General features: G+C 42.4%; 1 protein-coding gene across 11 annotated transcripts in view; it reads left to right on the top strand.

Annotated features, from left to right (window-relative positions):
- sox6 (SRY-box transcription factor 6) overlaps nucleotides 1-14,621 on the top strand; it is a 68,029-nt gene that overhangs the window by 21,804 nt on the left and 31,604 nt on the right. For all 11 annotated transcript variants that reach the window (XM_047033310.1, XM_047033312.1, XM_047033318.1 and 8 more), the window contains 2 exons: nucleotides 3,395-3,611; nucleotides 5,070-5,277. In XM_047033310.1, coding sequence (XP_046889266.1) covers nucleotides 3,396-3,611; nucleotides 5,070-5,277 — 424 coding nt within the window. In that variant the 5' untranslated portion in view covers nucleotide 3,395. The remainder of the gene's footprint in view (nucleotides 1-3,394; nucleotides 3,612-5,069; nucleotides 5,278-14,621) is intronic.

The following is a 14,621-nucleotide window of genomic DNA, read 5'->3' as shown; positions in this document are numbered from 1 at the left end:
GACTGTTTGTGACACTCTAGTGCAAATAACCATCACTTACACTTCGGAGCATGTCTTTTGTCTTGTTTTTCACCAAACCAAAAAAAAACCCCAAGGTTACTTTTCCACCTCTTGTTTTTGTCCCCCCTATTTCTCTCTTTCTCACTGGTATTTCCCACTTCCTCTGTTCACTTCAGCTGTGATGGTTGGACATTTTACACCCAATTGGTTGAACCAGAGTCCTTTGTGGCAGCCCTCCTCTTGCTCCACAAGTGGCAGAAGGGACCTGGCTTGTGAATAGTGCTTTGTGTCCTGTTTTCCTAAGAGGGGGCCCTCGCTCTCCCTCTCTCATCTGTCACAGGTCCCTCTCCTTCCACGCTCCACAATGCCTGATTGTTTTCAGCCAAGTAGCCAGGTTCCAGACCAGAGATGAAGGATGCTTTCCTGCCAAATTCCGAACCCCATTTTCAGCTTTTCTTACGCTCACAAAGGGATTCTAAGTTACTGTCCGAGAGAGGTGGAGCTGAAAAGCGAAACTGTCCTGTCGGCAAACCACCTCCGTCGACAGTAGTTCAGTGAGTGTGTTTGTAAACTGCATAGCCCAAACGCAGTGGAAGATCTCTTCAGTATGTCTGGAGCTCTGGAGGTTTAGAGAGGAAAGAGAACTACCTTGACTACAATGCCCTGAGATGGCAGTTAGTAGAGTAGCTGTGCTCTCAGTTTGCCTTATTGCCAGGAGGTATAATCAGTTTCAGAGTAAGTACAAATGTAATTCATATGGATTATGTTTATGATTTATTCTGGATTTGTATCGCATGGTTGGTTAATGTCCCCCAATTTCCACCAATTATTTTATATGTAAAAATGCTACTGTTGGGAATTTCCAGAATCTTGTATATTACTTTTTCAAAAATGCATAGTGTGATTTATGTATACATTTTGTAAAATGTCTTAGATCTTGAAGTGTATGAGTGGAAAACTGTTTGATTTCACCCTTCATATGTGTAATAAAATGGAAATGTGCCTTTATATGGTAACCTCTCACAATACTACATATAAACACAGTTTTGGTTCCAACTATTATCTTATTGATGTCTCATCAGTCACTCAACTCAGACATGACTACATTTTTTTGTGGACTTCACTGGAATGAACTTGACTACAGGGAAATGACTGTTGACTAAACTGTAATAGCTTCATTTCTCCATGAATCTCATGAGACTTCTCCAGATTTCTGCCAACTTGATATTTGAGGTAATATTCTATATACAAGAAAAACATTTTTGTTGCCTCCTTATTGGTTGCAGTTGTGTTGCAACAATCAGATAGGATATTAGGTAGTAATTGATGGGTACATTGCAATCTTCTTTGGGTTGCTTCAAATTGAGATGTGAGCATCAACAGGATTCTTGTTTTGGTCCTTTATTCCTATTTTAAGTACCACATGAAACAACTTACCCCTGCCTCATAATGGGCCTCAATGAAGTTGAGACACTATAACAGCAGCCATATTTAAAAAAAAAACAGTACATTGTTGTAATTTGTTACTTAATGTAAGTTCTTCTTCTGAGAATATTGACCAGTGCATTTTTTACTCCACCGAGTTTGCCGTTAATCAAGACTGGTATTTTCTCTGATTGGTTTTGCTAATCATATTTAATCACACACGGCCTTGGTTTCACAAATGCTAACCAATAGCATTGGGTCTGTTGCGTGATGAAACTGTATCGGTTGCAGCGATTTATGAGTCGTGGCATTCCTGACCATATGAGAAGTCGGTTCCAAGAAGCTAGCTAACTCTTAAGCCCCCATAAACACAGCAGCAGCAATATTGTCAGCTAAATATAGGCTCCCTTCTTTATTCTCACTCCCCCACCCCCCTCGCCCCCACCCCCACACACACACTCATCCAATACCACCGACTGACTCTTTCTCCTATGATAACCAACTTTGTTTTTTTGTTGGTTATAGCACCCGTGCTAAATTGGTGAAAATCATTTTAATATTTGTAAATTAGGAAAAGTAGTAAACTTGAGCGTAAAGTATGCACTTGCGGGGACAATCTTGTGCACCATGTAGACAATCTTGTTGATGTGAGTGAGTAACTGACATCATCCGTAGGGTCAGTGTTGGGTCAGGGTTGGTGTCTCATGGCATTGTACAAGAGTCCTATGACATTATTCATGGATGGCTCAGTGGTTTGAGTTTGGCTCTGTTCAGAATCAAGCAACAGGACCTTCAGCACCATCAGTCCTTCAGTCACTCATGCCGCCACTCCACTCAGACCATGCTGCAACTACACACACACACACACACACACATCCACTGCCTATTTCCACCCCATCCCCTCCCCGTGGACTTTCAGCACGTATGATGTATAATTTTCTCCAGTTGACAGAGTTACAGACCCCCCCCATCTCTGATCCAGCCTATGTTCCTATCAAATCACTGTGGACACCTGGTACTGTGGACCCCCTCACCCACCTCCTCCTCCCAATTCCTCCTCTCATTTCTCCTTTCTGTAGTTATTTTCCCTCCCTCCAACCAGCGATTTAACCTCTTCAACCCACTTTGTCGTTCTCCTTCTTTCCCCCCTTTTTCAGATGGTGTTAATATTTCTCTTTGCCATTTTCAGTGACTCTTTCTCCCCTACCCCCTCCTCTCTATTCCTCTCCTTTCAGATATTTGAGTGAGGGGTTGATTTATTTTTTTATCGTGCCCAGGAGACTGAATAGAACACAGATAAACATCCCTGTCTGATTTGTGGGCTGCTAATACCCAAGTGCTGCTCTGTTTCGCTTCACTGAGCTGGCGTTGGTGATCTTTAGAGTTTAACAGTGTTTAAAAGGTTCAATTTGTACCCATAAATGTTTTATCATTTCCATTAATTTTGAGTTTTATAGTGGCGTAATTACACTATCATGACAGTGATTATCTGACACAGGTCATGCCTTAGGATATTCTTAGTTTTAAAGAAGCACATGGAGCTACATCTACTGTTTTTTAGTTTTTTTTACAGCTGTGTGGTGTTGAGCAACCTGCACACATTGATAACGCAGATTTCACCCACTGTGGAAATTTGATTATTTAGTGTGTGTGTAAGTGCGCTTGTGTATAGATGTCTGTGCATGAGATGTCATCGATTAATCAAATTCATACAGGAACTTGAAATATTGGACGCGCCATGTCTATCCTTATCATAATATCCACTTAGAATTATTTTTCCAGCATAATTATGACACCAAAGTATCAAACTCCCTGATGTTTTGATTTAGAGTCGTTTTTGTGGATGGTTCTCCTATGGAATCACCTTGGACTTTTGTGCAACATCTAGATAGAACACCAGCAGTCCAGAAAGTGAAGAAATCTTGTCCATCAAAGTCACACATTTCTCCTTGCTTTTTTTCACCCTCAGAATGATGTCTTCCAAGCGAGCTACACCTCCATTTCCCCAGGTGACAGAGGATGAGGAAGCAATGAGGCAGGATAGTGCAGGCTGGGCCAATGACGACAGAGACGGAATGGCCTCAACCACGTCTCCTCTGCATGGCAAACTTCACCAAGAGAATCACCAGCCAATCAGAGACAGCCAACCTGTGTCTGATTGGGACAGTATAGGTCCTACTTCCACGGTAAGACCCAGACCTTCCTCCGTCCCATCAAATAACAATACAGCATCATAACAACACATCGACATGTTATACACACGCAGGTACTCCATAGTAAGTCACAAAAACGAAGAAAAACAAACAGTATTTACTTAAAAAAATGATTAACCTCTATTGGTTAGGTTGTAAATGAGAAGGTGCAGCCAAAGGGGATGTATGATCTATCTGTAAATATCTAGTACTTACACTCACTCACACACAGCCCCATTACAAAGACATCCATTGGAGACAAATGCACAACAAGAGTTCTTGGACACCATTCAAGGACATCTTAAGATCTCACTGTTAGCCAAAGCCCCTTGTCTTTGAAACCTAAGCCCTTGAAAGTTCCTGGAGATCCCCACTAACACTAAGAGTAGGTGAAAACACACAAAAATAGATCTTGTCTTAGAGCACCTGTGTTCTGTTGTGGGACAATTATGGTTTCCTTAGATTTCTAAGCTCTTTCTTCTTGGTGCAAAGACTTTGGGCTTTTAATCATGTGGGAGGAGGAATATATATCGCCTAATATATATATAGGCGAGTCACAAAATAAAACATATAATGAAGAAAGTTTTTTGTTGTTGCTTGCTCTCATAGGCTTAACAAGGTCTGTTAGGCCTTACCTTACAAAAAATAAGTCTTCATTTAACCTCTGGGGATAGCAAACTCTGCATCTGTTACCTGAGAAGCAATCAACAAGTACGTCAGAAACACTAGCTTCTAAGACCGTATGTTAGTTCCAGGATGTAGAAACAATGGTATCCATTCTTAGACATTTAAGCAATGTACTGCAGGTGTGACCTAGAGGCTTTGACCTACACCAATCTCCAATATCTAAAAGCATTAGTCAATCCAAAAGTAGTAGAAGGGAGGAGGGTGAGGAGTTTGAATGAGATCCAAGGTTGACTGACTTTGTTGCAAAACCTTTGAATTATGAACGCGACCTTTTCCTATCGCCATGCTCTCTCCATGCCAAGGTTTTGAGCTTGGGTTGCCAACCAAAGCCAGCGACAGCCAGCTTTGCGATTTGTAAACTAACTTCAGAACACAGAGTGAACTGTAAGGAGATTAATTACATGATTAACATTTTTTTTATGTAAATAAGATGTAAGATGTAGGAGATGTAAATAAGTTGAAACAAATAACAAGTTTTCATGTTACTCGGTATGCACCTGTCTTGCGGCCTAGTCTTGCATAATTTCTGCAAGTTTTGACGACATAATTTTCTTCTGTACCCATATTTTTCTGGATACAGAAAAGTGTTCACGTTTTCTACGATCTACAGTACGACTTTGTCAGAGCTGACACTCCACCAGTTTAGAAAGGGCCAATAAGAGCTGAGAAAGTAATCAAATTCATGACGTATGTTGAAATTACACATTTAAAGCTCTGTATATTAGTATGAGACAAAACTGTGGACCTTCTTGTTACGTTTAACAGGAAAATGAGAGTAGTAAGGGCTGCTCCCTGTACTACTCGAATAACTCAACTTCTCCGCCCAAGCCTGAGGAGTGTTCCCGGGAGCGCGGTGAGCCGCTGGGCGGGCTTGCTTTTGGAACGCCAGAACGCCGCAAGGGAAGCTTGGCAGACGTAGTGGACACACTGAAACAGAAGAAACTGGTGGAGCTGACCAAAACGGAGCAGGACGGTAAGGGATTCTTTTTTTTCTACGGTGGTCTGTATGCTTGTGCGTGAGTACTTGATGATGAGCCCTGGTCGGTGACTTGTACGTACGGTATGTGTGTATGAGTAGACAAGAAGGAAGAGATGTGTGTCATGTGTGTGTTTTCATGAGTGTGCATGAATGTGTGGGTGGGTGTCTCAGCGTTTTACTGCACACGTTCTCTCCCTCAAGACGGTTTTCCTTTCTTTCCTGATCCACTTTTGAAGATCTTTGATCCCTTGCATCACTAGTGACAAATAACCCTTGCTCATAGATCACAAATGTGTGGGTTGAAACACAAGCTTCCCAATCCCTTGTTCATATCTGGATCTTGACTCATCAGACATGCCTGTACTCGCACCTCTACCCCAGAGGCATTTACTTTACATCTAAAAGGCCTCTATAGAGTACCCTGTACGAATTATAATTGTTTTAGTATCAGAGGGACTGTTGATCTCTCTCCTCAAAGGGAAGAAATTGTTCCTATGAACAAGCTATCTTAAGGTTACACTCCCAAATGTCTTCCAGGCAGTGTCAACAGCAGATAGAGTACAGAAGACACATGGCAATCTATGTCTCAGTCAACGTCGTAGCCATGGAGTCAACATTGGGGGGGATTAAATCTGCTGGGGAGTCTGAGGGTTCTCCCCTGAAAACCTTTTACGTTTAGTCATGAATATGATTACATTTTTACATTAAAGACACATTACATTTAAGACACATTATTACATTTATATTGTATTTATATTACTATATCAATATATTGGGGGGGACATTTTGATCAGATTTTAATATTTAATATCATATGAATTATGATTACAGCCCTGGTCTCAGTGATGTGAAGTAACGGAAGGACAGAAATACGTAGAGGCCCCCCCCCCCCCAACGTTCTTTTTGAAATTTCTGTCAGCTTATGTTGTGGTCTTTTTCATTTTTTCCTGCTTTGGGTGGAAGGGTTCAAATCATTCTTAAATGTTAGTTTCATATTCTTCCTGTGTGTCACACACCGGTCCATCAACATGCTGTATTTGAAAGCTACAAAGGAAGATTCTGGACAGCGCAACATCAATGAACGTTTCTAGTGGAGCCTAATTCCTTTCTTCAATCATTTGTACTGTAAGAACCATAATAATTATTGATTATCCCAGGAGCACAATATTATGAGAATAAACACAACAAAATTAATGCCAAAAGGAGGGCGCAACACATTGTTTCCAAACTCCCTTTGGCATATTGTTTAACACGGTACGAGTTACAAAAGATGCATTTACTGTAGCTCGTCTTATTTGGCTGTGTTTCTTCTTGTTAATAATGTATTTTTTGTTTGTTGTTGACCTCTGGCTGGGGGGGTTTTGTTAAAATCTGTTTCATTTCAAGAGAACAAGGATACATTTAAAGGCCGAGCGGCTTGATTCCTTCACATTGCAATTTTCCATCAAAATACAGCAGCCATTGACATGTTGGTAATATGTTTGGATTACTGTGATCGATTTAATGAAATTTAAGGGCAGTAAGTTTGAGAATGTAATTCCCTTTCTTGATCACAGACTTGTTCAATGTTTCTTCTAGCGTTCTGTCTTTCTTTTTCAGTTCAATTCAGAAGCTTTGCTTAACCTTGCAAAAATTACCTCTACGCTATTTCATTCTATCTCTTCATCTTTAATAGTACTTTTCTTTTTTACATTCTTTTTCACTGATTCAGACCTTGGACCTAATTGGTTTTGAAAAATGTAAGGCCAGTCTTTTTAAGTAGTTGTTTCTCTTGGCTTCCATTAGTTTTCAATGTTTTACAGCACAGGCTTTTGTCATTTATTTCTCTCTGTAACCTTGTATTCATCGGAGTTCCAGAGCACATCAAACCAGTTTTATTTTGTGACGTCTTGTCTTTTTAAAATGGCCTTCCTAGTCTCTGTGAGCAGGTATGCAGGGACATAATGGTGAAAAGGTTTACTTGATTGTGTGTGATGAAGTGACTAATCAGAGGTCCTTTTCACGTTTCAGGACTGGAGCCCAGGGTACATGTTAGGTCAGAGCTACAGTAGCTAGAAGTGACATTTTGTAGGCTAGCTCATGTTTCCATGTTCTGTGCACAGGAAGTGAAATGTGAAGTTTTGCAAAAGGGTTTACTTTTTGTCAATGGTGGTCTCCCACCAACCACTCACATAGTACAGGTACAATTTTGTTGACAAAAAAAAATAATATATGTATATATATGTTTGGTTTTAATATCTTCAAACATATTGCCAAGGAACAATCTTTTTTATAAGCATTCAAAATAAACCATTCATATCTTTTAGATATCCTACAGTAGGATAATAATAGTATGATGTGCTTCAATTGCCAAGAAAATCCTCTTGGTATTCTCCTCCAGCAACCATCTAAGATCAATCGATTGCAGGTCCTACCATGCACCACACATCCATTACTTCTCATCCCTCCGTCCCTCCAACGTTATCTCCCGCCCTTGTCCTTCTCTACTTCCTGGCTTCTTGGAGCCAGCTTTACAACGTAAGATTTGCCGCCATCAAATGGAATTAAACCCTATTAGCCGTGAAGCTGTTACTTAGCTTAGCTAGGCTGGCCGAGGGCTAAAGTGCAAACACAAGCATAGTTAGGCCGTTCAGTGTATCGGTCCCCCATGGGTTCACTATTAGCCTTCAACAACCTCAAAGGGTCTTAGTAAGTGCCTGTGACAGTTATAATGAATGGAAAGGGTTATTCTCTCACATGGAGGCCTGGTGCTAAAGTGTGGCCTCAGATTTAAAAATTGTATTAGTAGTATTAGTACTGTAGCTTTATAAGTGTGTCAGTACTGTAATGAACTGTTTTGTTACATTGCTTCACAGAACCTTTGGAAACCCCAAAGTTGAGTTTTAGACATGTTTTTTAATAGAAATATCAACCACAGGGTGCCAGAACTTACAATTTAGAGTGAGCAAACAACATGAAAGAAAAATGTATACAATTAGTATCAGTTATATTGTCACAGCCTCCTGTGTTAAAGGGTCTTGGCATTAGCACTGTTTCTCTGCCAATTTAGTCAGCCATCTAATATGCTACAAGCTGCTTCTGGCAAACACTTGACAACGTCTCTATTTCATGCCTCTAACCTGCATATAACCATCTTTAATTTAAATATTTTGCCAATACAACAATAAATCAAGTCCAGCTGGAATGCTGAAAAATGGCTGCTTCCACTGCACTTGTTTTCCCTAGTGATTAGATGTGCAGAGTAATGCCAAGAAAGTTTGAAGAAGACAAACATGGTAGGAGATTCATATGGCAGGCCAATCATTTTTTGAGGGCACAAAGTGCTGGATAGAATACCTTTCAATCAAATTTGTTTTAGACATGAGACAAAGCTATACACTAAAGGCTTGCGTTTGAGTTTTGGGTTTGACACTTCTATATACATCTTCTGCATGTTTTGTCACAATCAATGAGAGCACATTGTTGACTGGCAGTCAAACATACAGGAACAAGAACACGTGCGAGTGTAAACACACACACGCACACACACACACCAACACACACACATCTACAGGAAAAGTGTCACTGTCAGTTGTTAACCACATTAGCACAGGTCCAATCTCCCTCAAACTGACTCCTAGATAGCCAGCTAGTCAGCAAGCATATATTGTTCAACTGTTCAGGCCACTAACATACAATAGATGAGCTTGTGTGGTCTATATTTTCCCACTATATTCCATCATGTAGTTTCTAGCTAGCTAGCTAGCCTTGCCAAGTGCTAGCTGCCCTGACTCTAGCTGAAAGTCTGGGGATCTAATCAGGCCTGAAATGGCTTTACCAGCTGGATGGCTACTTCAAAGCAGCCAAACTTCCCCTAACCCCAATCTATGACAATGGACTCCTTCTGTGGAGCTGCACTTTGTTGTCCCTCAGGGCTGATAGTTCATTTAAGCCTCTCCCCACTGCCACTCAAAGGGTAAGTTATCCCCTGTTGGGATCATGGTGTGTTGGTGCTGTAGGTGTGTGTGTTTCTCTCAGTGGGTGCGGGTGTAGATTTACTAAATGTGATTGTGTGCACGTTCATATGTGTCAGTGTTAAAATGGCAGTCTAAATTTGGCTCTACTGGTCAGTTCTACAGTTTATCTACTTACACATAATCTTTCCCATTACTCAAAGAGTAATTATCGCTTCACTAGAAGTAATCAGCTTTTTTCTTCAAGTGATCCCTAATTGAGGGCACAATGAAACTGTTAGGGCTGGGACAATTTCAGGGTCCTATTTTGATGGTGCATGAGCACAAAAGGTAAGAAAACATCTGCATATGAATTTGCAGTGGCTTCACCCAATTTTAAGTAGTTTCCCAGTTTTTGTTGTAGCTGTATTTCCTTTTCTTTTTGGTAATACATTTCCATCATGTAAAGGCATAGTTTGTAATTTTCTGGTGACTCGCAATTTTCCCCGTTGGCTGTAGCATAGGCAGCAAAGACTGTGACAGGTCCATCTGCACTTGACCCATGTCAGTTACATTGACATCAAACACAGCCCCGTGATGACAGCCTGCCCTGCTTTCTTCACAGCCATTGGATTAAAGCCAGATTCTCCTGCAGCGGTTTGACTTCAATTTGAGTCAATCAAAATGCGGGATATCCTCTCAATATGTGGGACGTGGGATAAGGGATGAAAATGATGTGCAATCCCGCATAAAGCGGGACTCCTTCTCTGACAGTATATCCATTTATTTGACGCTCCTCTGTCTCCCACTGTCCCACCTCCTCTTCCTGGTTCTCCTCCTCCCCTTTTCCTTCCTCCTTCTCTTCATCCTTTTATACTCTTTTCCTTCCTCCTCTCCATCTTTCTCTACCTCCTATTCACCATCTTCCCCTTTGTCATCCCCCTCCTCCTCTTCTCCACTCTTCTCCTTCTCCACCCTTGGGGTTAGTTTCCATCTTCTCCTCTGTAATTGATAGGGATCACTTTAGTAAAAACGTGTGGCACGAGGCTTTAATGTTTTTTTATTTATTTATTTAGTCATTTAGCAGACACTCTTATCCAGAGCGACTTACAGTAAGTACAGGGACATTCCCCTGAGGCAAGTAGGATGAAGTGCCTTGCCCAAGGACACAACGTAATTTGCATGGCCAGGAATCAAACCGGCAACCTTCTGATTAATAGCCCGCTTTCCTATTCGCTCAGCGATCTGACCCCCTGCACATGAAGCCTTGTGAGACACCCAGCAGCTTTATCCATGGTTTGGCAGCCAGCCAGTGAACATGCAATGCATGCATGCATATGTCTGAACATATGCAATGAGTTTCTTCACCAATTTACTTTGGAAAGCTTTCTTGAAACTAAGCTATTGAGGAAAGAAGCTTTCAACACTTCTGTAAATAAACTAGTAGTAGATATGAATCCATTCCCTTTTACCTCAAAATAGATTGAAAGTAGGGCAGGGGAGTTTGGTGCTAACATTTTATGGCACAAGACTGTTGGAATGCAAGTGGGTTGGAAGATGTGCCGAGCAAAACCATCTTTGGTGATAGCGTCGACCCTTGACGATAGCTGTCATTACAGATGATTGAGCTGCCAGCTGCCTCAGTGCCACTCTCTTTAGGCTATTCTCCTCTGCACTCATATCGCTTTCACAACCCCCCCCTTCTTCTTTCTCTACTTGTTCGATCCTGCAGTACTGTGTTACGCACTCTCCCTCTCGCTCAGCTGTCTATTCCCTCCAAGGCCCCGTACCCTTCTACCAGGAGCCTCCTGACCCTGTGTTCTCTGTTCCCTCACGGCCCTCGTCAAGTCCCTGCTGAGCCCCTGGTGACCCTCATCTTCATCGATTCCCCTTCTCCCGAGCCATTCATTGTATTTGTTAGACAAGGCCATTGTGTCACAAAAATGTACCACACATCATGTTTGGGGGGTGGTGGCATGACTGGAGAGGTGGGGTGTAGGGTTTCCTCAAATCAGGACAGAAGTAGAAACAGAAGGCTGTGTCTTGGGCCCTGTGTATTGGACATACACAGTAGACAAAGAGTTCTGGAGCTGTTTAGACCCTCTGTCGTCTTCAGTCAAGAGAATGATGGTAGCTACATTTCCAGGGAGTGACGTTGAATGTTCTTGGGTGTGTTGTGCTGGTACGTCTCCTTAACTCATTTGGGCTAGCATAATGGCAGAGGTGCAAGGCACTTTATGAATGATATGTTATAATGTATTAATTTAGTAGACGCTATTATCCCAAACAATATACAGTACAAGGGGGTATTTAAACCTGTGCCCTCTTGATCTGCAGTCAAGTGCTGTAACCACTATCCCCTACCTCTCTCCTCGTCTAGTTGTGGTTACATATTCTTAAACTTACACTTGACAACGGAACAGAGATGCACAGACATTTAACCGCAGCTGCCCTACAGTAAGCCAAATGTTTGCACCTTAACCCTCGATTGCGGATCGGTTACCCCCACAGCAAGAAATCTAGCTTGTATAGTAGCTTGCCGTGTGTAGTTGACCGGGCTTCTGCAGGGTTATGCAGGGATACTATGCCCTCCCTCCCCTCCAGGCTAGAAGGAGCCAGTTCCCAGAGACTGTCCAGCTAAAACAAGGAAGCAGGTGTCATGTGACTGATGAAAATAGTGTCTCTGTAACAGACACCATGCTAACACAAATCAGACTCCTCGCCCAGGACTCTAATGGTTTTTAAACGCTCAGCCATTGGGAAAGAGATACAGCTATACACTTATTCACCGTTTGACTTTATTATTCCTTACGTGTTTATTGTGTGTGTGCACCCACAAATGTGTGAGTGTGTGCACCCACAAATGTGTGTGCACGCGTGTGGGTGTCTGTGGACGTGCATGTGAGTGTGCACTCAGAAACGTGTGTGTGTGTGGGTTTGTGTGTGCGCGTGATATCAAGTGTGCTGGTGCTGAGTGGAGGAACTCTCCTGGCCTGACTCCTCATGTTTGGACATATGTTGAGTTTTATTTCACTCTGACATCAATCCTGCAGGCCAGCTGTTCAGCCAGCTGCTCTCTCTCTGTCTCTCTCTGTCTCTCTCGTTCTCTCTGACTCTCTGTGTATCCCTCTCTCTCTTTCTCTCTCACTCTCCTTATTGTTCTATCCTGCCCTCCCTTGTGTCTCCCTCAATCTCTCTCTGTATCCCCTTTTCTCTCTTTCTCCCACCTCTTCCCTCCATTCTCTCTCTTTCCTCCAATCACTCTCTTTGCTCTCCCACCCCTGCTGTCTGTACATGCCTCGTTTTGAGAACTTCTGCCACCTGTGTGGAATTATTTCTTATAAGATGCGAATGTAAAGAGCGCATTGGACAGTGCAGTGCATTGGTGCACTTGATCTGCCAGATTCCATCTGACCCAACATTAAATAACAACACAGATTGGGCTAAGTGCACATACAGTACAAGTCTAATTTTCCAGCTTTATGTCTTGTATGTGATACCTGTACAGTATGTCAATGTGTTTACCAAGTTTGTACCTGCATAAAAAATCTGATCTCTCGCATGTTTTTGGATGGCAGACCAAATATGTAAAGTTATTGTTTTCTGTGCTGTTACAGTAATGGTGGTGTGTGTGTGTATGTGTGTGTTTGGGGGGGGGGGGAGTCGGGCAAAATCTGCTATGCTTGAGTAGTTTCCAATTCCGTATATATCTGTATGCGGCTGTGCAAGAGTGTGAGTGTGTGTGCATGTTTGTGTGTGTGAACACAAGACTAAGCATAAGGGGGAGATCTCCTTCAAAGTGGGGACTTAGCAGTACATTGTTGATCTTGGCGGTGTGGGGGTTGTCAGGGCATGTCTGCCCGCTCACCGCTACACTAGATGCCTGTGGCTTCTGTTAAACAGGCACAACACTGGCTCGTGGAACATCGCCAAGACAGATAATAAAAATCTGTTTACACCAAACACTATCTCTGATTCTTGGCTACCTGGCCCACAGATTTATAATGACAGTTACAGTCTCTCGTGCGCGCACACTTTCGCCGGTGCAGTCGCATGCTCCATCTACCTCTTCCCCCTCTACTTCTTCCTTCTCCTCACTTCTTCACCCTCCACTACTCTGTTTAGTGTCCTTCCTTCCTGTCCTTCTCCTTCTATCCCTTACTCTCCTACGTTCTTTCTCCATCTCTCCGTATCCAGGGCCTTTCCCTTTCTGTCTGTGCTACTTTTTGTCTTCTCTCGTCCCCCTTGTATCTTCTGCACAATTTACTTCCTCATTGGCTCCTTTCCTCCTTCTTCCTGCTCCTCTCTCCTCTCTTTCCAGCTTCCTCTTTTTCTCACCCCCTTGTCCCTGGCTCGTTGTCTTACCCTGTCCTTTCCGCTCTTCCTGATGTCCTCTCTTCTCCCCCCTCTGGGCTTTGTGAAGAGGCCGTTCATCATTGGAATATCTCTTCCACTTGATAAAGAGTGAGCGTGTGGACAGTGCGGAATTTTTATCCCAGTCTCAATCTAAACAGCACTTGATCCCTCTTCGTTGAGGAGGGACAGACAGAGAGCCATCTAGGGTAAAATGCCTCTCATCCTCCTCTCCTTCTCCCCTCTCCTCTTGAGCCCTCTGCACTGACACCTCTATATCTCATCCCTCTCTCTTCAGAAGTGTTTACTGGTGCAGGTGGGGTAAGGATGTATGTATGATCCTCTTCACATATGCGCAGACACACATATACACACATTTGCACACACACTATACGCTGTATATCTCAGATGTTGGCTTGAGCTACAAGTTGTATTTTCTTCTTTAAGTGTGCCTATCAATTGTGGCCCTATTTTTATTAGACTATGCAAGATCCACCTGTGTGTGTGAGTGTGTGTGTCTGTATGTACGTATGTACGCATGTAACTCGTGGCAAGCAAAAGCCACTCTTGGCTGTAAATATCACTCTTTAATCAAACACACACATTCCACATTCGCCAGGCATATTCAAGCTCTCCTCTCTAATATGAAACCACAGGAATTCTCGGAAATGGAAATAATTTTCCTGTTTTATAACAAGACCTGGAAAGCACAATGTTCTGTTTTCTTCAAGAACAAACAGTGGAGCATTTCTTGAATCAGCAAGTCGAAAGGTGATTTCTTAGTAAGAACTCAGGCCCTTCAACCTACTTTATCCAAGCAGTGTTTAAATTAATCACGTGATTCTGGTTTAAGTATTATTGTTGTCAGGCAGTTTGTGTGTGTGTATGATGGGGATAGGGTGTGGCTGATTTAAAACAATCTTAATCCAATGTAAACACTGAAGGCTTTAATATATATCGTAACAAGTTAAGTTGTGTTGTGTTGCACATCCCCCCCCCCACACACACACTCCCACACATACACCCCTTTGCAATACTTTTCTGACTATGATA

Source organism: Hypomesus transpacificus, chromosome 14, assembly GCF_021917145.1.
Source record: "Hypomesus transpacificus isolate Combined female chromosome 14, fHypTra1, whole genome shotgun sequence".
In the NCBI taxonomy this organism is placed as follows: domain Eukaryota; kingdom Metazoa; phylum Chordata; class Actinopteri; order Osmeriformes; family Osmeridae; genus Hypomesus; species Hypomesus transpacificus.
The sequence above is the reverse complement of the archived record's forward strand: the minus strand, read 5'-3'. Positions and strand labels throughout refer to the sequence as shown.